Here is a 26,234-nt window from a genome sequence, read left to right as displayed (position 1 = left end):
TGGGTGAATTTAATTCAGATGACCATTACATATACTACTGTGGGCAAGAATACCTTGGAAGATATAGCGTAGCCCTCATAGTCAACAAGAGTCCAAAATGCAGTACATACATGTAATCTCAAAAACGATGGAATGATCTCGGTTTGTTTCCAAGGCAAACCATTCAACATCACAGTAATCCAAGTCTATATCCCAACCACTGATGTTGAAGAAGCTGAAGTTGACTAGTTCTATGAAGACCTATGACACCTTCTAGAAATAACACCAAAAAAAAAATGTCCTTTTAATCATAGGGGACTGAAATGCAAATGTAGGGAGTCAAGAGATCCCCAGAATAACAGGTAAGATTGGGCTTGAAGTACAAAATGAAGCAGGGCAAAGGCTCCCTGAGTTTTGTCAAGAGAACGCACTGGTCATAGCAAAACCTTTCCTCAACAACACAATACTAAAATCAGACTGACTATGTTCTTTGCAGTCAAAGATGGAGAAACACTATACAGTCAGCAAAAACAAGACTTGGAAGTGACCGTGGCTCAGATCATGAGCTTCTTATTGCAAAATTCAGGCTTAAATTTAAGAAAGTAGGAAAAACCACTAGGCTATTCAGGTATGACTTAGATCACAGTGGAGGTGACGAACAGATTCAAGGGATTAGATCTGGTAGCCAGAGTGCCTCAAGAACTATGGATGAGGTTCATAACATTGTTCAGGAAGAGTGACCAAAACCATCCCAAAGAACAAGAAATGAAAGAAGGCAAAGTGGTTGTCTGAAGAGGCTTTAAAAACAGCTGAGAAAATAAGAGATATGGAAGGCAAGGGACAAGTTCAGTTCAGTTCAGTCACTCATATGTACTCTGCACATAAGCTAAATAAACAGGGTGACAATATACAGCCTTGACGTACTTCTTTCCCAATTTAGAACCAGTCCGTTGTTCCAGTTCAGTTCAGTTCTCAGTCGTGTCTGACTCTGCGACCACATGGACTGCAGCATGCAGGCTTCCCTGTCCATGACCAACTCCCGGAGCTTGCTCAAATTCATGTCCATCGAGTCGGTGATGCCATTCAACTAGTGATGCCATCCAACCATTGTTTCATGCCTGGTTCTAATTGTTGCTTCTTTACCTGTATACAGATTTCTCAGGAGGCAGGTAGGGTGGTATGGTATTCCCATCTCTTGAAGAATTTTCCACAGTTCTCTGTGATTCACACAGTTAAAGGCTTTGGCATAGTTAATAAAGCAGAAGAAGCCGTTTTTCTGGAACTCTCTTGCTTTTTCTATGATCCAATAGCTGTTGCCCACAGTAGTAGATGTAATGGTCATCAGAATTAAATTTGCCCATTCTGATTCATTTTAGTTCACTGATTCCTAAAAGGTCGATGTTCACTTTGCCATCTCCTGTTTGACCACTTCCAATTTTCCTTCATTGATGGACCTAAATTCCAGGACCCTATGCAATATTGTTCTTTACAACATGAGATTTTACTTCCATCACCAGTCACATCCAAAACTGGGTGCTGCTTTCGCTATGACTCAGCCTCTTCATTCTTTCTGGAGCTATTTCTCCACTCTTCTCCAGTAGCATATTGAACATCTACTGACCTGGGTAGATGTTCAGCCACAGGACTTGAAAAGATCAGTTTTCATTTCATCTCAAACAAGGGCAATGCCAAAGAATGTTCAAACTACTGTATAATTGCACTCATTTCACATGCAAGCAAGGTTATACTCAAAATCCTTCAAGCTAGGCTTCTGCATTATGTGAACTGAGAACTTCCGGATGTACTAGCTGGGTTTCAAAGAGGCAGAGAAACCAGAGATCAAATTGTCAACATCCGTTGGATCACAGAAAAAAACAAGAAAGTTCCAGAAAAGTATCTACTTCTGATTCATTGACTACACTAAAGCCTTTGACTGTGTGGATCACAACAAACTGTGGAAAATTCTTAAAGAGATGGGACAACCAGACTACCTTACCTGCCTCTGAGAAACCTATATGCAGGCCAAAGTAAGAGTTAAGAACCAGACGCTGAACAACAGACCAGTTCTAAATTGGGAAAGGAGTACATTTAACTTATATGCAGAGTCCATCATGTGAAATGCAGGCTGGATGAAGCACAAGCTGGAATCAAGATTGCCAGGAGAACTTTCAATAACCTCAGATGTGCATATGACACCACTCTTATGGAAGAAAGTGAAGAGGAACTGAGGAGCCTCTTGATGAAAGTGAAAGAGGAGAGTGAAAAAGTTGGCTTGAAGCTCAACATTCAGAAAACAAAGATCATGGCATCTGATCCCATCACTTCATGCCAAGTAGATGCAGAAACAATGGAAACTGTGAGAGACTTTACTTTTTGGGGCTCCAAAATCACTGCAGATGGTGACTGCAGCCATGAAATTAAAAGATGCTTGCTTCCTGGAAGAAAAGCTATGAGCAACCTAGACAGCATATTAAAAAGCAGAGACCTTATTTAGCTGGCAAAGGTCCATCTAGTCAAAGCTATAGCTTTTTCAGTAGTCACATATGGAAGTGAGAGTTGGACCATAAAGAAAGCTGAGCACCAAAGAATTGATGCTTTTGAACTTTGGTGCTGGAGAAGACTTTTGAGGGTCCCTTGGACTGCAAGGAGATCAAACCAGTCCATCCTAAAAGAAATCAATCCTGAATATTCATTGGAAGGACTGATGCTGAAGCTGAAGCTCCAATACTTTGGCCACCTGATGCAGAGAACTGACTCATTGGAAAAGACTCTGATGCTGGGAAAGATGAAGGCAGGAGGAAAAGGGAATGACAGATTTTGAGATGGCTGGATGGCATCACCAAGTCAATGGACATGAGTATGAGCAAGCTCCGGGAGTTGGTGATAGACAAGGAAACCTGGTGTGCTGCAGTCCATGTGAGTCACAAAGAGTCAGACATGACTTAGAGACTGAACTGACTGACTGACTGTAGGCAAGAATCCCTTAGAAGAAATGGAATATCTCTTATAGTCAACAAAAGGGTCTGAAATGCAGTACTCTGGTGCAATCCAAAAATGACAGAATGATCTCTGTTAGTTTCCAAGGCAAAACATTCAATCCAAGTCTATGCCAGAACCATTAATGCCAAAGAAGCTGACGTTGAATGGTTCTATGAAGACCTATACAAAACCTTCTAGAACTAACACCAAAAAAAGATGTCCTTTTTGTCATAGGGGACTGGAATGCTAAAGTAGGAAGTCAAGAGACAACTGGACTAACAGGCAAGTTTGGCCTTAGAGTACAAAATGAAGCAGGGCAAAAGCTAACTCTTTTGGCAAAGAGTTTGCAGGTGTCATAGAGAACACCCTCTTCCAACAAAACAAGAGACGACTCTACACATGGACATCACCATATGGTCAATGTTGAAATCAGACTCATTATATTCTTTGCAGTTGAAGATGGAGAAACTCTATACAATCAGCCAAAACAAGCCTGGGAGCTGACCGTGGCTCAGATCATGAACTCTTTATTGCCAAATTCAGACTTAAATTGAAGAAAGTAGGGAAAACCACTAGACCATTCAGGTATGACCTAAATCAAATACCTTACGATTATACAGTTCAGTTCAGTTCAGTCGCTCAGTCGTGTCCGACTCTTTGTGACCCCATGAATCACAGCATGCCAGGCCTCCCTGTCCATCACCAACTCCCGGAGTTCACTCAAACTCATGTCCATCGAGTCGGTGATGCCATCCAGCCATCTCATTCTCTGTCATCCCCTTCTCCTCCCGCCCCCAATCCCTCCCAGCATCAGAGTCTTTTCCAATGAGTCAACTCCTTGCATGAGGTGGCCAAAGTATTGGAGTTTCAGCTTTAGCATCAGTCCTTCCAATGAACACCCAGGATTGATCTCCTTTAGAATGGACTGGTTGGATCTCCTTGCAGTCCAAGGGACTCTCAAGAGTCTTCTCTAACACCACAGTTCAAAAGCATCAATTCCTTGGCGATCGACTTTCTTCACAGTCCAACTCTCACATTCATACATGACCACGGGAAAAACCATAGCCTTGACTACACGAACCTTGGTTGGCAAAGTAATGTCTCTGCTTTTTAATATGCTGTCTAGGTTGGTCATAACTTTCCTTCCAAGGAGTAAGCGTCTTTTAATTTTATGGCTGAAATCAGCATCCGCAGTGATTTTGGAGCCCCCAAAAATAAAATCTGACACTGTTTCCACTGTTTCCCCATCTATTTCCCATGACGTGATGGGACCAGATGCCATGATTTTAGTTTTCTGAATGTTGAGCTTCAAGCCAACTTTTTCACTCTTCTTTCACTTTCATCAAGAGGCTTTTGAGTTCCTCTTCACTTTCTGCCATAATTGGTGGTGTCATCTGCATATCTGAGGTTATTGATATTTCTCCCAGAAATCTTGATTCCAGCTTGTGCTTCTTCCAGCCCAGCGTTCCTCATGATGTACTCTGCATATAAGTTAAATAAACAGGGTGACAAGATATAACCTTGACGTACTCCTTTTCCTATTTGGAACCAGACTGTTGCTCCATGTCCAGTTCTAACTGTTGCTTCCTGACCTGCATACAGGTTTCTCAAGAGGCAGGTCAGGTGGTCTGGTATTCCCATATCTTTCAGAATTTTCCACAGTTTATTCTGATCCACACAGTCAAAGGCTTTGGCATAGTCAATAAAGCAGAAATAGATGTTTTTCTGGAACTCTCTTGCTTTTTCCATGATCCAGTGGACGTTGCTAATTTGATCTCTGGTTCCTCTGCCTTTTCTAAAACCAGTTTGAACATCTGGAAGTTCATAGTTCATGTACTGTTGAAGCCTGGTTGGAGAATTTTGAGCATTACTTTACTAGTGTGTGAGATGAGTGCAACTGTGCAGTAGTTTGAGCATTCTTTGGCATTGCCCTTCTTTGGGATTGGAATGAAAAGTGACCCTTTCCAGTCCGGTGGCCACTGCTGAGTTTTCCAAATTTGCTGGCATATTGAATGCAGCACTTTCACAGCATCATCTTTCAGGATTTGAAATAGCTCAACTGGAATTCCATCACCTCCACTGGCTTTGTTCATAGTGATGCTTTCTAAGGCCCACTTGACTTCACATTCCAAGATGTCCGGCTCTAGGTGAGTGATCACACCATCATTATTATCTTGGTCGTGAAGATCTTTTTTGTACAGTTCTTCTGTGTATTCTTGCCACCTCTTCTTAATATCTTCTGCTTCTGTTAGGTCCATACCATTTCTGTCCTTTATCGAGCCCATCTTTGCATGAAATGTTCCCTTGGTATCTCTCATTTTCTTGAAGAGATCTCTAGTCTTTCCTATTCTGTTGTTTTCCTCTATTTCTTTGCATTGATCGCTGAGGAAGGCTTTCTTATCTCTCCTTGCTATTCTTTGGAACTCTGCATTCAGATGCTTATATCTTTCCTTTTCTCCTTTGCTTTTCACTTCTCTTCTTTTCACAGCTATTTGTAAGGCCTCCTCAGACAGCCATTTTGCTTTTTTGCATTTCTTTTCCATGGGGATGGTCTTGGTTCCTGTCTCCTGTACAATGTCATGAACCTCCGTCCATAGTTCATCAGGCACTCTATCTATCAGATATAGTCCCTTAAATCTATTTCTCACTTCCACTGTATAATCATAAGGGATTTGATTTAGGTCATATCTGAATGGTCTAGTGGTTTTCCCTACTTTCTTCAATTTAAGCAGAAGTAACAAATAGTCAAAGGATTAGATCTGATAGAGTGCCTGAAGAATTATGGATGTAGGTTCGTGACATTGTACAGGAGGCAGTGATTAAGACCATCCCCAGGAAAAATAAATGCAAAAAGTAAAACAGTTGTCTGAGGAGGCCTTACAAACAGCTGAGAAAAGAAGAGAAGTGAAAAGCAAAGGAGAAAAGGAAAGAAATACCCATTTGAATGCAGAGTTCCAAAGAATAGGAAGGACAGGTAAGCCCTCCTCAGTGATCAATGAAAAGAAAATAGAGGAAAACAATAAAATGGGAAAGACTAGAAATCTCTTCAAGAAAATTAGAGATGCCAAGGGAACATTTGATACAAAGGTGGGCACAATAAAGGAAAGAAACAGTATGGACCTAAAAGAAGCAGACGATATTAAGAGGTGGCAAGAATACACAGAAGATCTATACAAAAAAGATCCTAATGACCCAGATAACCATAATGGTGTGATCACTCACCTAGAGCCAGACATCCTAGAGTGCGAAGAAGTCAAGAGGCCCTTCAGAAGCATCAGTAAGAACAAAGTTAGTGGAGGTGATGGAATTCCAGCTGAGCTATTTAACATCACAAAAGATGATGTTGTGAAAGTGATACACTCAATATGCCAGCAAATTTGGAAACTCAGCAGTGGTCACAGGACTGAAAAAGAGATAAACGGGAAGATATACCCAACTGAACGTGGAGTTCCAGAGAATAACATGGAGAGATAAGAAAGCTGTCTTATCAAAGATTCTTAACAATGCAAAGAATCAGAGGAAAACAACAGAATGGGAAGAAAATTGAAGATATCAAGAAAATTGAAGATATCAAGGGAACACTTCATGCAAGGATGGGAACGATAAAGGACAGAGATAGTGATGACCTAAGACAAGCAGAAAAGATGAAGAAGAGGTGACAAGAATACACAGAACTGTACAAGAAAGATCTTAACGATCAGGGTAAGCACAATGGCGTGGTCACTCCCTTAGACTGGATATCTTGAAGTGTCAAGTGAAGTGGGCCTTAGGAAGCATTACTATGAACAAAGCTAGTGGAGATGATGGAATTCAGCTGAGCTACTTAAAATCCAAAAAGATGATGCTGTTAAAGTGCTGCACTCAATATGCCAGTAAATTTGGAAAACTCAGCAGAGGCCACAAGATTGGAAAAGATCAGTTTTATTCCAATTCCAAAGAAAGGCAATGCCAAAGAATGCTCAAACTACTGTGCAACTGTGCTCATTTCACATGCAAGCAAGGTTATACTCCAAATCTTTCAAGCTAGCCTTCAACATTATGTGGACTGAGAACTTCCAGATGTACAAGCTGGGTTTCAAAGAGGCAGAGGAACCAGAAAACAAACTGTCAACAGTCACTGGATCATGGAGAAAGCAAGAGAGTTCCAGAAAACACCTACTTCTGTTTCATTGACAATGCTAAAGCCTTTGACTGTGGATCACAACGAGTGTGGAAAATTCTTAAAGAGATGGGAGGGTCAGACCACTTTTCCTGCCTTCTGAGAAACCTGTATGCAGGTCAAGAAGCAACAGACAGAACTGAATATGGAATGACTGGTTCAAAATGGAGAAAGGAGTATGTGAAGGCTGTATAGAGTATATCATGTGAGATGACGGGATGAATCAATCACACGCTGGAATCATGACTACTGGGAGAAATATCAACTTCAGATATGCAGATAAAACCACCCTAATGGCAGAAAGCAAAGAAGAACTAAAGAGCCTCTTGATGAGGGTGAATGAGGAAAGTGAAAAAGCTGGCTTAAAGTTCAGCACTTAAAAAGGAACCCTCTTACACTGTTGGTGGGAATGCAAACTAGTACAGCCACTATGGAGAACAGAGTGGAGATTCCTTAAAAAACTGGAAATAGAACTGCCATACGACCCAGCAATCCCACTGCTGGGCATACACACTGAAGAAACCAGAATTGAAAGAGACACATGTACTCCAACGTTCATCGCAGCACTGTTTATAATAGCGAGTACATGGAAGCAACCTAGATGTCCACCTGAAGACGAATGGATAAGAAAGCTATAGTACATATACACAATGGAGTATTACTCAGCCATTAAAAAGAATACATTTGAATCAGTTCTAATGAGGTGGATGAAACTGGAGCCTATTATACAGAGTGAAATAGCCAGATAGAAAAACACCAATACAGTATACTAATGCATATATATGGAATTTAGAAAGATGGTAATGATAACCCTGTATATGAGACAACTAATCTTCAAATGTATAGGCATAAAGTTGTTTCTATTATTTATATTCTTAATGCTTCTATGAGTAATTCCCATTTTGAGTACTGTTTATTTGCAAGATTTTTCTTGCTGATTATTGTTACCTGATGTTTCCCTTTTTAGAGAAGCTTTTTAAGGCAGCTTTGACTCTGTTGAGCCTCTCAATTTTATCTGTATTTTTATTGCATTAATACCTGGTATGTATTAGTTGCTTTCTTTTCTTTATGATTATTCTATTTTGCTAACTTCTTAAACTGGCTGTATACTTGTATACTCATTGCTTTTCCTTTTTCTGTAAAATCTACTACATTTAAGGCCTCAGTGGATAATGTTTTCCATATCCCGTAGGTTTTAAGGCCTTGTATTTTTGTTATCATTCTGTAATGATGTTGTTTTTTAAATGCCATGTACTCAGTGAGTGATATAAACACATTGTAAATTTCAGTTTTCTAATAAAAAATTTTGAAAATTAAAAAAAAAAAAGAATTTTGAGGAAACCAACATTGAAAAAGACAGATGTTTCCCATTGTTCACTGCAGCACTATTTAATAGCTAGAACATGGAAGCAGCATAGAGTCCATCGACAGATGAATGGATAAAGAAGTTGTGGTACATATACACAATGGAATATTACTCAGCCATAAAAAGGAACACATTTGAGTCAGTTCTAATGAGGTGTATGAACCTAGAACCTATTATACAGAATGAAGTGAGTCAGAAAGAGAAAGATAAATATATTCTAACACATATATACAGAATCTAGAAGAATGGTACACTGAAAAAGCAAGAGAGTTCCAGAAAAACATCTATTTCTGCCTCATTGACTATGCCAAACCATTTTACTGTGTGGATCACAATAAACTCTGGAAAATTCTTAAAGAGATGGGAATACCAGACCACCTGACCTGACTCTTGAGAAATCTGTATACAGGTCAGGAAGCAACAGTTAGAACTGGACATGGAAGAACAGACTGGTTCCAAATAGGAAAAGGAGTACATCAAGGCTGTATATTGTCACCCTGCTTATTTAACTTATATACAGAGTACATCATGAGAAACAGTGGGTTGGAAGAAGCACAAGCTGGAATCAAGACTGCTAGGAGAAATATCAATAACCTCAGATATGAAGATGACATCACCCTTATGGAAGAAAGTGAAGAAGAACTAAAGAGCTTCTTGATGAAAGAGAAAGAGGAGAGTGAAAAAGTTGGCTTAAACCTTAACATTCAGAAAACTAAGATTATGGCATCTGGTCCCATCACTTCTTGGAAAATAGATGGGAAAACAGTGGAAACAGTGGCTGACTTTATTTTTCGGGGCTCCAAAATCACTGCAGATGGTGACTGCAGCCATGAAATTAAAACACGCCTACTCCTTGGAAGGAAAGTTATGACCAACCTAGACAGCATATTACAAAGCAGAGACATTTCTTTGCCAGCAAAGGTCCTTCTAGTCAAGGTTTTTCCAGTGGTCAAGTATGGACGTGAGAGTTGGACTATAAAGAAAGCTGAGCACCGAAGAATTGATGCTTTTGAATCATGGTGTTGGAGAAGACCCTTGCGAGTCTCTTGGAGTGCAAGGAGATCCAACCAGTCCATCCTAAAGCAAATCAGTCCTGTGGGTTCATTGGAAGGACTGATATTGAAGAAAAAATAAAAAACTCAGCACTTAAAAAATTAAGATCATGGCATTCCATTTCATCACTTCATGGCAAATAGAAGAGGAAAAAGTGGAAGCAGTGGCAGATTTTATTTTCTTGGGCTCCAGATGGTGATTCCAGCCATGAAATAAAAGACACTTATTCCTTGGAAGAAAAGCTAAGACAAAAATAGACAGCATATTAAAAAGCAGAGATATCACTTTGCCGACAAGGGTTCGTATGGTAAAGCTATGGTTTTTCTAATAGTCGTGTATGGATGTGAGAGAGCTGAACCATAAAGAAGGCTGATTGCTGAAGAATTGATGCTTTTGAACTGTGGTGCTGGAGAAGACTCTGAAGAATCCCTTCAACTGCAAGGAGATCAAACCAGTCAATCCTAAAGGAAATAAACCCTGAATGTTCTTTGGAAGGACTGATACTGAAGCTGAAGCTCCATTCCAATACTTTGGCTACCTGGTGTGAAGAGTCGACTCATTGGAAAAGACCCTGATGCTGGGAAAGATTGGAGGTAAAAGGAGAAGAGGGCAACAGAGGATGAGATGGTTAGATAGCATCACCGAATCAATGAATCAGCAAGCTCGGGGAGACAGTAGAGGACTGAGGATCTTGGCGTGCTGCCATCCACAGGGGTTACAAAGAGTCAGACATGACTTAGTAACTGAACAACAACAAAGATAAAATTTGCTCACACCTTTTTCATATATAATGGACAAAAAGGGGAAATGGAGCGGGAACAACAGTTATTTTGCAGTCTATTTTATATGGCAGCACCCAAGGATCTGTTTTCCCTTCTCGCCTGAACATCAAAAATAAATATAACCAACACATAGTTTTTTAGTGTATACAAACTGAGTGCTACATTAAATGACACCTGGGTATTATTTTTTTTTAAAGACATCTTAAAGCAGGCATTTCCCTATGTTTTATCTTCTCCCTCCTTCCCTCTCCTCTGGGGCCCTGTTTCATCTCTTCCCCTCCATCCTTCTCCTCTAAAGTGTGGTCTCCCCACTGGCTCTTTCCTCGGGGCCTACAAACATCTCCAAGCTTCTTCTTTCTAAACAGTCTATACGTGTGCACAAATCTCTCTGCTTGACCCGCCATCCTTCTCCTTCTCTTTCTACTTCACATGCTCCACTCACTGTTGAAGTGCGGCTTCCAGCTTCAATATTCTCCCAAATCTATCTACTCAAAGTTCACTACTGACCTCTTGACCACCACACACACGCTAGTCTCACCGCCCGTCACCTCACCTGCTGCAGCAGTAAGAGCTGTCTGCGGTTTTCACTTGTTCTCTTTGAAAACCTCTCCTCCCTTGGCCACTAACATCCATCTGTCTCCAAGTTTGTCTATTACTGGCATCCTTCTTTTTCAGCTCTTTTTGGCCCCCTCCCCCTTAGCCGACCTCTCCTAAGCCTTGCATGGTACAGAGGCCTCAGGGTAAGCAAGGTCCATCCTGGAGGATCTATAGGAAATCAGGTATGGATTACAAATCCCCCCCCAAAAGAGGTCTTGAAATCCAACAGGGAGCCAAGGTACGAAGTCAGAGAACATAGGTAGGAGTTGGCAGATGAGACTCCTGTGAGAGAAGGTCACATCTCTCTGGCTCTACAGAACCTTAAAGGCATGGCTTGATCTCAGATACCAATATTTCACAAGAGTCTGTCTTTTTCACCTTCTCTATTTCTTGGTTTTTTGTTTCATTTTTTCTCCCACATTTTCTATTGATTGTCAACACTACCTTCCTAAATATGGAGCTACTTCCAGGGTTTTGCTTACACACATATAACCTTAATTATCCCAAATTATACCTTTAGCAAGAAACTCTTACCTAATTTCGAAATCCTAGTTTTCTTTCTAGATTCCTTTCCTGCCCCATCTCCCCCACTTTCCCCAAGGGCTCTAAGGCATGTACAGCTATTATAAACTTTTCATTTTATATAGGAATTCCCACCAACATCCACTGTGGCATTCCCACACCTTTATAATTCATGACTATCATCAAAAAATTAAATATGGGAAATGTGGAATACTTTTCTGTGTTGTCGCCTGACAAAGTGTTCACTGCAATGGTTCAAATGCATGCTTTTCACACCTGTGGGTATCATAAATTCATACTAAATATTATAAGTTACATTTTTAAAAACAGGATACTTCTCCTCAGGGTGGTGACCTCAGCTCAAATAATGCAAAGAACATTTAATATCCCTTTCTTATCTTTATTTTTTTTTTTAAATAACAGTTAATTCAGGTGGTGCAGTGGTAAAGAATCTGCCTGCCAATGCAGGAGACGCGAGATATGGGTTCAGTCCCTGGGTCAGGAAGATTCCCTGGAGAAGGAAATGGCAACCCACTTCAGTATTCTTGCCTGGGACATCCCACGGACAGAGGAGCCTGGCGGGCTACAGTCCATGAGATCTCAAAGAGTTGGATAAGACTGAGCGACTGTGCACATATCATCCATGTTCTATTTGGAAAAGGGATGCTTGCAAAGCCTTTTATTAAAAAGAATGTTGAACTCTTGTACCAACAGCAAATTTTAAAGCTTTAACCAAGGAGTAAAGTCAGGAAGTATGAACGCACCATTTTAGAGAGAGTTCTGTTACAGTACTTCTATCGTGTATGTGTAAGTGTAAGCTGAACTCCATAAACGTTTACAGAGTTAAATAAAAATAGCATGGAAGTAAATCAGTAAAAAAGTACAGGATCTGATATTTTTGAAACCCATCAGATGTCTCTACCTATGGAAAATAGTTACAATTTATATTAGATCATTAAAATTGACTAGATAATACATTTGTTAATAACAGGTGCTTTCTCTAAAAGAAAAATACTGTTCTCAGGAACTGGTTTATAAACAAATGAAAGTTGAAAATAATCTTGAAATCCTAGTTGCTTGTCTGAAATGGTTTATTACTCCTTAGGAGAAGCTACTGTTGTCAGATTCTTTGTAAGATTCATCAAATACAATCATTTGCTGAAAATCTAAATCATCATTTAAAATTATTTCAGAGGAAAATACAGAGCAGGAAAAATAAACTTACATCTCTTGATTACTGCTCTAATTGATGACAAGGGTCCTTGGCTAGAAAAAGAAAGAAAAAAAGTTATTACACATTCATTCATTAATCTTTTTAAAGCAGAATCATTTATAATGCCAGATCATTTCTGGGATGCAAATAGCTGCAAGCAGCCAGTTTGATATATTAGTTACTGGACTATCATATTTATAAAACACAAATTAAAAAACTTTAAAAATTGCCTTTGAGGGACTTCTTTGGCAGTGCTAGTTAAGAATCCGCACTTCTACTGCAGGGGGCACGTTTCGATCCCTGGTCAGGTTACTAAGATCCTGAATGCCTTGCAATACAACCAAAAAAAAAAAAAAAAAAATTGCCTCTGCTATTTAAAATGCTTTATGAGAACTGAGGAGGCTGGTAGAAGTAAAATTTTGTCTTAAAACTGTTTTTTTTTTAAATTTTTGAAAATAATTTTATTTATTTTCATTTCTGGTTTCGTTGGGTCTTTGATGCTTCGCGCAGGCTTTTTCTAGTTGCAGCAAGCGGCGGCCACTCTTCGTTGTGGCGCACAGGTTTCTCTAGCCTCTGCGGAGCACAGGCTCTAGGTGTGCTTCAGTAGCTGCAGCACACAGGCTCAGTACTTGTGGCGCATGGGTTAAGTTGCTCAGAGGCATGTGGAATCTTCCTGGACCAGGGATCAAACCTGTGTTCCTGCACTGGCAGGCAGATTCTTCTCCACTACGGAGAAGCCCTTAAAATGGTTTTCATACTTCTGCATAGTGAATCTTCCAGTAAAACTCTGGACACAGCTTAAAGTCAGGCAGTAATTACATGGTGCCCGAAAGAATTTTGACCTGCTATATGTCTTTTGTGTTTTGACATTAGAATTCCTGTCTTCTACATCACATCAAAATAGATCATTTTTATAGTCAATTTGCCTTGGCTCAGATGGTAAAGAATCCGCCTACAATGTAGAAGACCTAGGTTTGATCCCAGGGTCGAGAAGATCCCCTGGAGAAGTAAATGGCTACCCACTCCAGTATTCTTGCCTGGAGGATTCCGTGGACAGAGGAGCCTGGAGAGCTAGAGACACAACTGAGTGACTGACACTTTCACCTTTACTTTTTTATTGACCTAAAGACCAACAGCATTTCTTCCTAAGATTAGAATTACAAACATCACTACCTAAAAAGAAAAGTCTTCTGCTTGCTCTGGATTTTGTTCAGTAGCTGGTTGGTCCTGGCTGCCCCTGACTACGTGATCTTGGCTGAGTCACAGAAATCTTGTGAGCCTCATCTTACTGGCCAAAACCATCTAGCTGCAAAGGGTAATACTATTAATACTAGTTTGGTAAGGTTGCTTGTTCATTTGTTTCTTGTCTTTATTCAAACCAGCTGGACTGTGTTTGGAATCATTTAGAAAAAATATACAACCATGAAATTATAATGATACGATTCAAGAAAAAATACTTGTTTAAAAATTCCTTGTTTTTTTTTTAATGCTTTTTAAAAAAATTATACTTATTTTCCAGTTTGTGCTCTTTTAAAGTTTATGCCTGTAGTAATCTATATAAATCCCCTTGCTATGTAGATAAGATAAAACTTCAAGAAGATACAATGATATATCAGTTCAGTTTATGGGAGGAATACTTTTAAGCATATACTATTATACCAGAGAAGGAAGAAAAATAAAACACTCCAGGAGGTCTCCAATATCATGATGGGAGGACCGTAATTAAAAGTTTAGTATTTTCAGCAATATTTATTTTTAAAAAAGAAGGTTCCTGAAGACTTTCTGTAAAAAGCTACTTGAAAAATAGATTGATAAACAGTGACGTAGAAGTGATATTAATAACAGCACTAAAATACAAGTAGGTTGACTGAAGTTTTGAGAAGAAACTTCTTGGTGCAAAACTGGAGAGACTGCATGTTAACATCATGTTGACTTAGATACAGAAATTAAAAGTATCAGAATCAGTACTTAGAAGCAGGGCCAAAAATGTCAAAGTTTCATGTATGTGTCCAGGCAGGGTATAATGGATATAATCAAATGTCTGCATGTAGTAATCTCCTTATTTAATACCACTGATTTTATAGGATGTTATGACACTTTGTTATCTATGTGAAGGAGAAAGGCATATTGACTGGGGTGTAACATGGTAGGGGTGTTAGGGTTTAACTGTTCCTCCCCCCCACCGACCAAAAAATATGTTGAATTCTGAATCCCTAGTACCTCAGAGAGTAACCTTATTTGGAAATAAGGTCAGTACAGATGTCATTACTATAGTCAAGGTGAGGCTGTCCTAGAGTGAGACGGGCCCCTGATTCCACTGTAACTGGTGTCCTTACAGGCAGCCCATGTGAAGACAGAGGCATACAGGGAAGTGCTGCGGGACACGGAGGCAGGGGGATGGGAAGCCGCTGCCAGCTGAGGAATGCGGAAGACGCCATAGACCCCCAGAAGCTAGGAAGAGGCGAGGGAGGGCTCCCCTGTGGCTCTCAGGGGAAGAATGGCCCCTCTGACAGGCTGGACGTCAGTCTCCTCGACTCCAGAACTGTGAGACAGCGCACTTCTGTCATCCTAAGTCACCCAGTTTGTTAGGGTAGCCTCTAGAGTGCTGAGTGGAAGTGATAATTCATGGAGCTGTATACTTCGTGTATTTTTCTGTATGTTAACATTTAAATTAAAATGTGTGTCAGGAATTCCCTGGTGGTCCAGTCCTTCAGACTGCGCTTTTACTAGCAAGGGTGAGGGTTCAATCCCTGGTTGGGGAACTAAGATCCCACAAGCTGTTGTGGGGGTGGAGGGAGGGGGCGCTAGAAACCTTGTTACAAAATCAAATTTTGACTGAGATTAGCTCAGGTTCTACAATTCTCAAGACTTGCAGCATCATGTTTAGGCTGGAGGGATTGGGGGCAGGAGGAGAAGGGGATGACAGAGAATGAGATGGCTGGATGGCATCACCGACTGGATGGACATGAGTTTGGGTCAACCCCGGGAGTTGGTGATGGACAGGGAGGCCTGGCATGCTGTGATTCATGGGGTCACAAAGAGTCGGACACGACTGAGCGACTGAACTGAACTGAACTGAGAAACCAACCAACATCTTATTTCTGGTCTAAAGTTCAGCTTTAGTGGTTGACAGGTTCTGTGGAAGAGAGAATAAAAATGAAGGCCTGTGGTCAAATGCAGGTCTATGGGAATCAGTTTTGGGAGATGCTGGAGTAGCCTCCAGGCTGTGCGGTGCATACAATTTCTGTACCTCAAATGTTGCTGTGTTTCAAAAACCCGTGGTTTTGCAGATGCCCCCTTATCTCCACCTTTCTGCAGAGTCCAGGCTACAGGTGAAGGTACCACTCCATAGTCTTAAAAGAAGACCTTATGGGAATTCTGCTCAGCACAATTCAGGCTCCTGTCCCAGCGGGGAACAATGGTAGGAGAGCCACCACGGAGTGGCAGGTGTGGTCACCTGACCTCTGATTAAAGAAGGGGACAGCAGAACCTGTTGTGGATCCAACTGCCCATATTCACTTCCAGCACCTCTGCTTGCCAGCTGGTGCAACTTTGTGCAGATTAAATTTCTTAGCTTCTCCAAGGAACCTTATATCCTCACATATAAAAGCATAGATAACTCCCTCACGAGGTTGCTGTGAAGAGTAAGAGGGAGAAACCATTAAAGCAGTAGACTCCAACCTCCAGGATGTAGTGTCCAATGATCTGAGGTGGAGCTGATGTAATAATAATAGAAATAAGGTGTGCAATAAATGTAATATGCTAGAATAACCCCAAACCACCCCACCCCACCCTCACCTGCCCCGGGCCCGTGGAAAAACTGTCTTCCACAAAACTTGATTACTGGTGCCAGAAAGGTTGGGGACTGCAGTATGGAAGCATTTGATACAATGCCTGGAATGAAGTGTGTGTTCATTAAATAGAAGTCGCTATGAGCATGATTCGTTTGTTCATAATCTTTGGGGGCATCACAAAACATCTGACAACACATATAAACCTTGACAAGTTTTCACTTTGGGGTCTGATAGCCTATAGAGAGTAGGCCTAACAGTTTATGTTTTTAAGAGATTTTTTTCCTCGAGGCTTACTTTGCTCTCCTCTGATTTCTGCTGTTCAGACAGAACCTGAGACCAGACCAACTCCTCCATGACAAAACATAGGACTGCAGAAGTGCATCTTCACTCCATTTTAATTTTATAAGCCCATGTCCTGGCCCCTGGCAGAGCTGACCCAGATCTTTTGCCTTCTGCTTTTCAAGCACTGCTGCCCTATTACCAGGAGTCCTTGCTGTCAGGGCAGTGGATAACCCAGTCTAGTGTTTGAGAATCATGGAATCTTCTAGAGGAAAATGAAGGGTTGGGGAAATGGCTTTTGGATCCTGAGGAGGAGAACCAAAAGTTTGGGTCAAGAGAGAACTGTCTCAGGCCTGACTGCTGCTTTGGATTTCTCTTCCTCCAGGACTCTGGGGGTCCCCTTCCATCTTTTCTTCCCACTTCCCCCCAAAAGCCCCTCTCGGCCTGTGCTGTAGGATCACTGTCTCCTGCTGCTTTTGCACAGAACCTTGCTTAGTGGTTAAGAAGGTGCTTTTAAGAAAGAAAATTGCATTTTAAAAATGAGTTTCTCAGCATAATGAAATGAGATTCCAGTGATGAATATAATGATGAGAATAGCTTATTATCATGTGTACCAAACATAATTTTGAAAATGAGGGGTATACAGGCTTAGAGGTTAGGGCTTCCGTCACACAGCTGGAGAGTGACAAAAAGTGAAAGTCGTTCAGTCGTGTTCAACTCTTTGCAACCCCATGGACTATCCAGTCCATGGGATTTTCCAGGCCAGAATACTGGAGTGGGTAGCCTTTCCCTTCTCCAGTGGACCTTCCCAACCCAGGAATCAAACCGGAGTCTCCTGCATTGCAGGCAGATTCTTTACCAACTGGGCTATCAGAGAAGCCCCAGTATGAGGGAAAGTGACAGAGCCAGATGTGAACTCACTGCAGTCTGATTAGAGTCCACACGTCTCTAATTCAGGCTTGGGTGGGTAAAAGTTTCTGAATATTCCACAAAGTTCAATATGTAGGCAAATGACTCCTATGTATAAAGACTGCCACCCAGATTTCATACAGATTCTGTAGACAGGAAAGAACAAAATAAAAGTTGCTAGGTATGATGTTGTAATGTTGTCAACAACAACAAACAATGGTCATTCTTAATCTCACCTAAGAAAACCCAACCTCTCCTTATTTGGGGTCACATTTTATTTATTAATATAACAGTAAAACAGATTCTAAAATATATTTACACAACCTTCAAAGTAACCGTTTGTTCCTAAGTTTAAATCCATCCCTCTCCCCCTGGCTTTACTAAGGAAAAAACCGTTTCCACAAATCCAGGAGCTGCTGGATTTGGTCTGTTTGGTAAACAAATGAGAATGATGACTGCAGGTGCCATCATCATCACCACACAGGTTTTTGGAGCTGCTCTGTCTTCAGAGGTAACTGAAAATATCTCTAAAAATGCATTCTTTATGAAAATCCTCAATACATGTCATGGGCTTATTATTAAAGTACCAGTCAATAAAGACATCAGCTTAACAAGGAGTCAAGTTACTGTGATCCAGAGGTACAGGCCTCTAGTCAACTTGACAAAGCTGCCACTGAATATAAACTTTATCTCATGGTAACATCTTCTCTGAAGGCTCTCAACATTCGGATGGATTCATCTCCACCTCCCAATAGAAAGGTTTAACCAGATTGGTGTGATTTTTACAGGTTGAAAGAGGTATTCTGTCCCATCTATTCGCTCGTACATCCAATATTTATTACATGTATAATATGTATCAGGCACCAGGCATGCCTTGAAAGCACAGACTCTGACCTTGGTGAGAAAGACAAATATCAGAGGTGCTTTTCTATTCACAGTACACAGGGGGTAAGCACAAAGTGCTATGAATGCAGAGAAGGTATATATCACTCAGTTGTGGCGTCCAACATATGACATGTATCTTGACTGAGCCTGAAAAATGTAAGAAGGAAAGCAGGAGTGAAGAGACAGCTGAGTATGATCTAAGCACAGCTTAAGAAGAAGCCACGGTAAGAGAGAACAAGGATTTGGAATGCTGATGCCATGCTGAAGGATGTGGGAACATGCTAGAGGGAATTGTTGATGCCAGCATGACCAGTCAGGTTAAACACTAAGAATACATGGTCAGGGATATGACAGCAAATTGTTTCAAAAAACAAGTAGGAATTTGTTTGGGACATCTCCCTAGAATAAACATTGTTGACTACAGCTACTCTGTATGCACCAGCCATGATGTTTATGGCATGCCTGACTTTTTAAGAGTTCATGAATAAATCTTGGAATGCTGGTATTATATGTCCTGAATTGTGGAAAGATCTAAATTTTTATGGATGATAAAATTGACATGTTAATATTTTAAAAGATAAGTAATGAGTAGATTTAGGAAAAAGAAGATAAAAATGAGCAAGACTAGATTTCTGAAAGGGCCAGAAAGACACTGGAGTAGTCTGGGGTGCCTTATTCAAAAGTATGTTTATTAATTTATGAAGCTCTAGCTATGTACCTGGCATTCTGCCACAAACTGGGGATACTAATGTTGATAAAACATAATCTCTTCGCTCAAGAAATATGCAGTCTTTTTGGCAAGATCAACAAATGAAAGATATAAACAGAACGTGACCAAAAAAATGTTAGGCAAGGTATTATGGGAGCTCAGAAGAGGGGTGTCTAAATTTAGCTTTGGGAGCTATGAGGAAGACACAGAGCTGATGCTTGAATAGGACTAGTGCAAGTTTTCTCAACTTCGGTACCATCGACATTTGTTAAAGGGGCAGGGGTGGGGGTTATCCTGTGTGTAACAGAAGGATTAGCAGCATTCCTGACCTATACCCGATAGAAGCTAAAAACATATGGTCCCCTATCCCCAACACTTGTGACAGCCTCAAATGTCTCTGTTGTTGTTCAGCCACCCAGTCGTGTATGACGCTTTGTGACCCCATGGACTGCAGCATGCCAGGCCTCCCCTTCACAAACAACTGTCTTGCCGTGGCAAAGGGGCTTGCATAACTCAATGAAGCTATGAGCCATGTACGAGCCTTGGGTGTAGGGCCACCCAAGACAAAGTGTTCACTGCAATGGTTCACATGCGTGCTCTTCACACCTGTCGGTATCCTAGATTCATACTAAATATCATAAGTTATGTTTTTAAAAACAGAAAAATTGCCCTCAGTTGAACTAGTAAGCCAATGACAACAAAACAGAGTAAACCTTCACTTGTATTGCAGGAAAAAAATCCTTATATATACGTTTATAAGCAGAGCATTAGGCCAACCCATATTTTCCTCTTAAAACAGAAAGTAATAGTGTTATAGAATAACAAAAATACCTGTGCTTTCATCTTTTGTGTGCCTCACTCAAATATTTATCACCCCACATTACCTGCGAGATTAAGACAATATCATGTAATGGAGAAATAAAGTATGAGTTAGTAAATAACATTTACCATTAAGACAAAATATAAAGTTATGATGCCATTTTAAAAGTGTCTAAGTTAATATTACGATCACAATATGTAGGGCCAAATCTGATAAACTGTAGGGAATGTAAAAAATAAGTGTAGTTACCTGAAACTAATGAAAACAAATTATGTTTTAGCTCTCAAACTCAATTAGCTTCCAGAAAGTTTGGGTATGGCAAGGAGAATGAGTTCCTTCTTCAGACTTAGAAAATAAAGATTAGTAAAGAAAAATAATTGAGATCTAATTAGAATGGCTTTTACTAAAGTTAAAAGCTATAATAAAACTACAAAATACTTCTATTATTAATAAAACTGTGAAAGCCTTACAAAAAGTTATAGGAGTCCTGAGTTCATTAACTTTTTCATCACACTGACAGCTCAACTATAATTACTGAGATCTATAACATAGCATTGTTATATCAGGTTATTTTTCTGTTGAATCTTTTAAAAGACAAGAAAATCATTTGCACAACCTTTATTTATATTCTTGGTTTCATGACAAAAATTTAATACATTTTTGAATGATTTTAATTAATATACTTTACCTATTATAAAATTTGTAAAATGAGTTCTATCAATAGTGCAGCTATGAGCATGAACAACAAACAGGTAGAGAGAAAGCAAACAGCATGATGTGCCTCCCAGGGCATCATGACTGTAGTGGGAAAAGAAAAGAATCTCGAGCCAGCCAGAGGCCTGCTTCAGAGAAGGCAATGGCACCCCACTCCAGTACTCTTACCTGGAGAATCCCATGGATGGAGGAGCCTGGTAGGCTGCAGTCCATGGGGTCGGTAGGAGTCAGACACGACTGAGTGACTTCACTTTCACTTTTCACTTTCACACATTGGAGAAGGAAATGGCAACCCACTCCAGTGTTCTTGCCTGGAGAATCCCAGGGACAGCGGAGCCTGGTGGGCTGCCATCTATGGGGTCGCACAGAGTCGGACACAACTGAAACGACTTAGCAGCAGCAGAGGCCTGCTTTCCTATTTGTGTGCATGCTTAGTTGCTCAGTTGTGTCTGACTCTTTGCAACCCCATGGAGCCCGCCAGGCTCCTCTGTCCATGGCATTTTCCAGGCAAGAATACTGGAGGGGGTAGAGCTCAGCCTCTGTACTCACTTACTGGAATTATTTCTTATCTGTAATATATGGATACCAATCTTTTGGCTTGTTACTAAAACTGAATGACCAAAAAAAAAAAAAACCTACATGAAATATACAGCACAGTGCTTGGCACACCTGGGACTTCCCTAATGGCTTGGCAGTTAAGAACCCACCTTCCAGTGCAGGGTATGTGGTCCCTGGTGTGGGAACTAAGACCCCCACATGCTGTAGGGCAACTAAGCACACGTGCCACAATTACAAAAGTCCGAGCACTGCAATGAAGAAACCACGCAGACAAAAGGAAAAAGGAGGTTCTATTTTTCTACCCTATTTCCCAGTACACAGCTTTCTGGAGTCCATAATTACACCAACCTTAAATTTTTTGGAGATACCCTGCCAACACCAGTTGAGCTGCCCAGTAGTTATCACAACCCTACCTTATAAATTCAAATAATTGACCATTCACATTTCAGTTGCAATTATTATTCACAACTTACAACCATTCTGAGCTTCACAATGCACGCTTCTCATGTACCTAATCTCTTTTGAAGCTGAAGCAATAATAAAGCCGAGAGAACAAAGCAGATCTACAGGCTTTCTTGAGCACTGTATTTTCCCCACTGAGAACACAGATCCCTGCTCCTTTAGGTCATCCTTCCCACGATGCTTTTCACCAAACAGGCAAGGTGATCAGTGGCTCTACAGTTTCATATTTCTTTAGCTCTATTAAAAAAGAAATCTCACAAAAGTGTTCAAAGATCCTAGAAGAGGCTTTGAACTCTACTGTTAATAAGTAAACTACATTTAAGATTAGAATATGTTGCCCCATCCTTTCCAACGCTTTGTTCTTTTTTTCCCCACACATGCATGTCTTGATTTCCTAATTACACTGTAAACTTCTCAAGGAGAGACACGATGATCTTCCACTTGTGGGAGTCACAGGCTCACTGAACTACTGAGAACTCAATCCTACTCCCAGAGAGAAACATAATAGCATGAATAGTACAGGTGATCCCACCTACAATCTACCTAATAAGCAAATCCCCAGAAATAATTTCACTGCTGGCTTTGTTCTGCTTGTTTGTTACATCTTGTTGTATGCACATCTTGCCAAAAGTGTCTGGGTCTGACGCTTAAAAAGAGGAATTTTTCATACAAAATGTCACCTTACTAAGCATCTGGTGTTCAGTGAAGAACAGAACTCTCTCCTAACAGTATATGGGAAACTCTCTTATTAAGAGATGGTATCCATCATCACACCTAATTTGGCAACAAATAATGTACTTTAAGTGTCAATTAATGGAATTTTAGTGGTAATTTTGCCTATTCACAGGTTTTCACCATATGCTATCTTTAGAACATGTCTTTTTATAAGTTAAGCCTCTGGTATGCAGGTCAAGAAGCAACAGTCAGAACTGTACATGGAACAACAGACTGGTTCCAAATAGGAAAAGGAGTACGTCAAGGTTGTATCTTGTCACCCTGCTTGTTTAACTTATATGCAGAGTACATGAGGAACACTGGGCTGGAAGAAGCACAAGCTGGAATCAAGATCGCTGGGAGAAATATCAATAACCTCAGATATGCAGATGACACTACCCTTAAGGCAGAAAGTGAAGAGGAACTCAAAACCCTCTTGAGGAAAGTGAAAGAGGAGAGTGAAAAGGTTGGCTTGAAGCTCAACATTCAGAAAACTAAGATCATGGCATCTGGTCCCATCACTTCATGGGAAATAGATGGGGAAACAGTGGAAACAGTGTCAGACTTTATTTTTTGGGGCTCCAAAATCACTGCGGATGCTGATTGCAGCCATGAAATTAAAAGACGCTTACTCCTTGGAAGGAAAGTTATGACCAACCTAGATAGCATATTAAAAAGCAGAGACATTACTTTGCCAACAAAGGTCCATCTAGTCAAGGCTATGGTTTTTCCAGTGGTCATGTATGGATGTGAGAGCTAGACTGTGAAGAAAGCTGATCACCGAAGAATTGATGCTTTTGAACTGTGGTGCTGGAGAAGACTCTTGAGAGTCCCTTGGACTGCAAGGAGATCCAACCAGTCCATTCTAAAGGAGATCAGTCCTGGGTGTTCATTGGAAGGACTGATGCTAAAGCTGAAACTCCAATAGTTTGGCCACCTCATGCAAGGAGTTGACTCACTGGAAAAGACTGTGATGCTGGGATGGATTGGGGGCGGGAGGAGAAGGGGACAAAAGAGAATGAGATGGCTGGATGGCATCACCGACTCGATGGACATGAATTTGCGTGAACTCCAGGAGTTGGTGATGGACAGGGAGGCCTGGCATGCTGTGATTCAAGGGGTCGCAAAGAGTCGGACGCGACTGAGCGACTGAACTGAACTGAACTGAATTCCCAACCAATAAGAAGCACATCACTGGTGTGGTGCTAAACTTCAAACCATGACCCATACACAGTAGTACACAGTGATGCTAATCAGATGCAACCACAAGTTATGTTACTTGATGCAGAGCATGTACAATTTGCCCAGAGAAGAGGAACAGGCATAATGTCAAGTCACCACCTAAGAAAGGTGGCATCTACTGCAACATGTAAGAACAGGATCTTTGGTACGATGTTAAGATGTTAACACAAAAAGGCTGAAAACTTTGGGTTTGATACATAACTGTGTTCAATAAACATCTATTGAATGAACCAAGGAAATAGTAACCAGAATAAATCTTTTCTGGTTTATATCTTTCTTCTATAGTCAACCTGAAGTGATCTATAAAACAAGTTTACATAGAAAACCTGGGCTTCCCTGGTAGCTATGTGGGTAAAGAATCTGCCTGCTAATTCAGGAGACCCTGGTTCGATTCCTGGTTGGGAAGATCCTTTGGAGAAGGGATAGGCTACCCACTCCGGTATTCTTGGGCTTCCCTGGTGGCTCAGGTGTCAAAGAATCCACTTGCAATGCAGGAGACCTGGATTCGATCCCTGAGTTGGGAAGATCCCCTGGAGAAGGGAAAGGCTACCCACTCCAGTATTCTGGCCTGTCCATGTATAGAATGTATAGAATGTCATGATCCTATTCTGTATAGTCCACGGGGTCACAAAGAGTTGGACGCAACTAAGCGACTTTCATGTAGAAAACCTAGAAAGACAAAAAGGGCTAAAATTTACTCCTCCCTTTGCAGATATATAGCAATACAGGAGGATTAATTTTTATGATTAGAAGTTATTTGTTGGTAAAAGTATGAAATTCCAGAGAAACATCTACTTCTGCTTCATTGACTATGCTAAAGCCTTTGACTGTGTGGATCACAACAAACTGTGGAAAATTCTTAAAGAGATGCGAGTACCAGACCACCATACCGGTCTCTTGAGAAACTATGTGGGTCAAGAAGCAACAGCTAGAACCAGACATGGAACAACTGGACTGTTCAAAATTGAGAAAGGAGTGCAACAAGGCTGCATATTGTCAACCTGCCTGTTTAACCTCTATGCAGAGTACATTATGTGAAATGCCAGGCTGGATTTATCACAAACTGGACTCAAGATTGCTGGGGAAAATATCAACAACCTCACATATGTAGATGATACCACTCTAACGGCAGAAAGTGAAGAGGAACTAAAGAGCCTCTTGATGAGGGTGACATAGGAGAGTGAAAAACCTGGCTTAAAACTCAACATTTAAAAAATTAAGATCATGGCATTCAGTCCCATCATTTCATGGCAAATATAAGGGGAAAAAGTGGAAGCAGTAACAGATTGTAACAGATTTTTTTTTCTTGGATTCCAAAATCACTGCGTTCAGTGACTGCAACCATGAAATTAAAAGATGCTTGCTTGCTCTTTGAAGAAAAGCCATGGCAAACTTAAGAGTATTAAAAAGCAGAGATATCATTTTGCTGAAAAAAGTCTGTGTAGTCAAAGCTACGGTTTTTCCAGTAGTCGTATATGGATGTGAGAGTTGGACCATAAAGAAGGCTGAGTGCCAAAGAATTGATGCTTTTAAACTGTGTGGTTGGAGAAGACTCTTGAGAGTCTCTTGGACGGAGATCAAACCAGTCAATCCTAAAGGAAATCAGCCCTGAATATACATTGGAAGACCAGATGCTGAAACTGAAACTCCAATACTTTGGCTACCAAAGTATTGGTGGATGTAAAGAGCCAACTCTTTGGAAAAGACCCTGATGCTGGGAAAGATCGAAGGCAAAAGAATAGGGCAGCAGAGGATGAGGCGGTTAGATAGCATCACCGACTGAATGGACGTGAATTTGAGCAAACTCCGGGAGACAGTGGAAGACAGAGGAGCCTGATGTGCTGCAGTCCACGGGGTCTCAAAGTGCCCGCCACGATGTAGCAACTGAACAACAACAAAAGCATGAAAAGATCACAGCATTCTAAAAAAGTGTCCATGACATGCCAGGACACAGTGAGGAATAATAAAATGTCAGACATGTGGCAGTTTCAGCTTGAAGCACTGCAAACATCCAGAGACTGATTTTGCAAACTTTTGTCCTACTAGCTGATGATGTCTGTATTTCTGACCAAAAGACAGGTAAGCACCCAGTTACAAAGAGAACAATTTTAATTTTCAACCAAGAACTTTAATGTTTATTCTACCCCAGGTATTATGCTAGATACCAAAAAATAAGAACTGTGACGAGGACACAGACTGTGAGGTGCTCCCTGTTTGTAAGATGCTCACGGTCCAGTCAGAAGCCCGTGGACTGAAGCGCACAATATGCACTTCCGCTCTTCTTAAAATAAGGTCTTTCATAGACTGGGCACCTTTATTAGAGGTATTCTGTTGCATGATTTCCTCTGCTAGTCTATAAATTCCTTCCCCGGCAACGTACATATCGGAAAGATGTTACATATAAACCTTAAATTAAAAAAAATTATGGACAATTAAAAAAAATTAAGACAACTTTTAAAGTACTTTTGGCATGTTCAGATTCCATGCCATAAAATATT

The 26,234-nt window shown here is 40.7% G+C and overlaps 1 protein-coding gene across 5 annotated transcripts in view; it reads right to left on the bottom strand.

Moving 5' to 3' along the window:
* SH3D19 (SH3 domain containing 19) overlaps positions 1-26,234 on the bottom strand; it is a 210,245-nt gene that overhangs the window by 64,201 nt on the left and 119,810 nt on the right. For all 5 annotated transcript variants that reach the window (XM_055405613.2, XM_055405617.2, XM_055405618.2 and 2 more), the window contains exon 3: positions 12,663-12,703. In XM_055405613.2, coding sequence (XP_055261588.2) covers positions 12,663-12,703 — 41 coding nt within the window. The remainder of the gene's footprint in view (positions 1-12,662; positions 12,704-26,234) is intronic.

Source organism: Moschus berezovskii, chromosome 19 (genome assembly GCF_049115385.1).
Source record: "Moschus berezovskii isolate FMDL1 chromosome 19, NW_MosBer_1.0, whole genome shotgun sequence".
Classification (NCBI taxonomy): domain Eukaryota; kingdom Metazoa; phylum Chordata; class Mammalia; order Artiodactyla; family Moschidae; genus Moschus; species Moschus berezovskii.
Note: the sequence above shows the minus strand (reverse complement) of the source record. Positions and strands in the feature narration are given on the sequence as shown.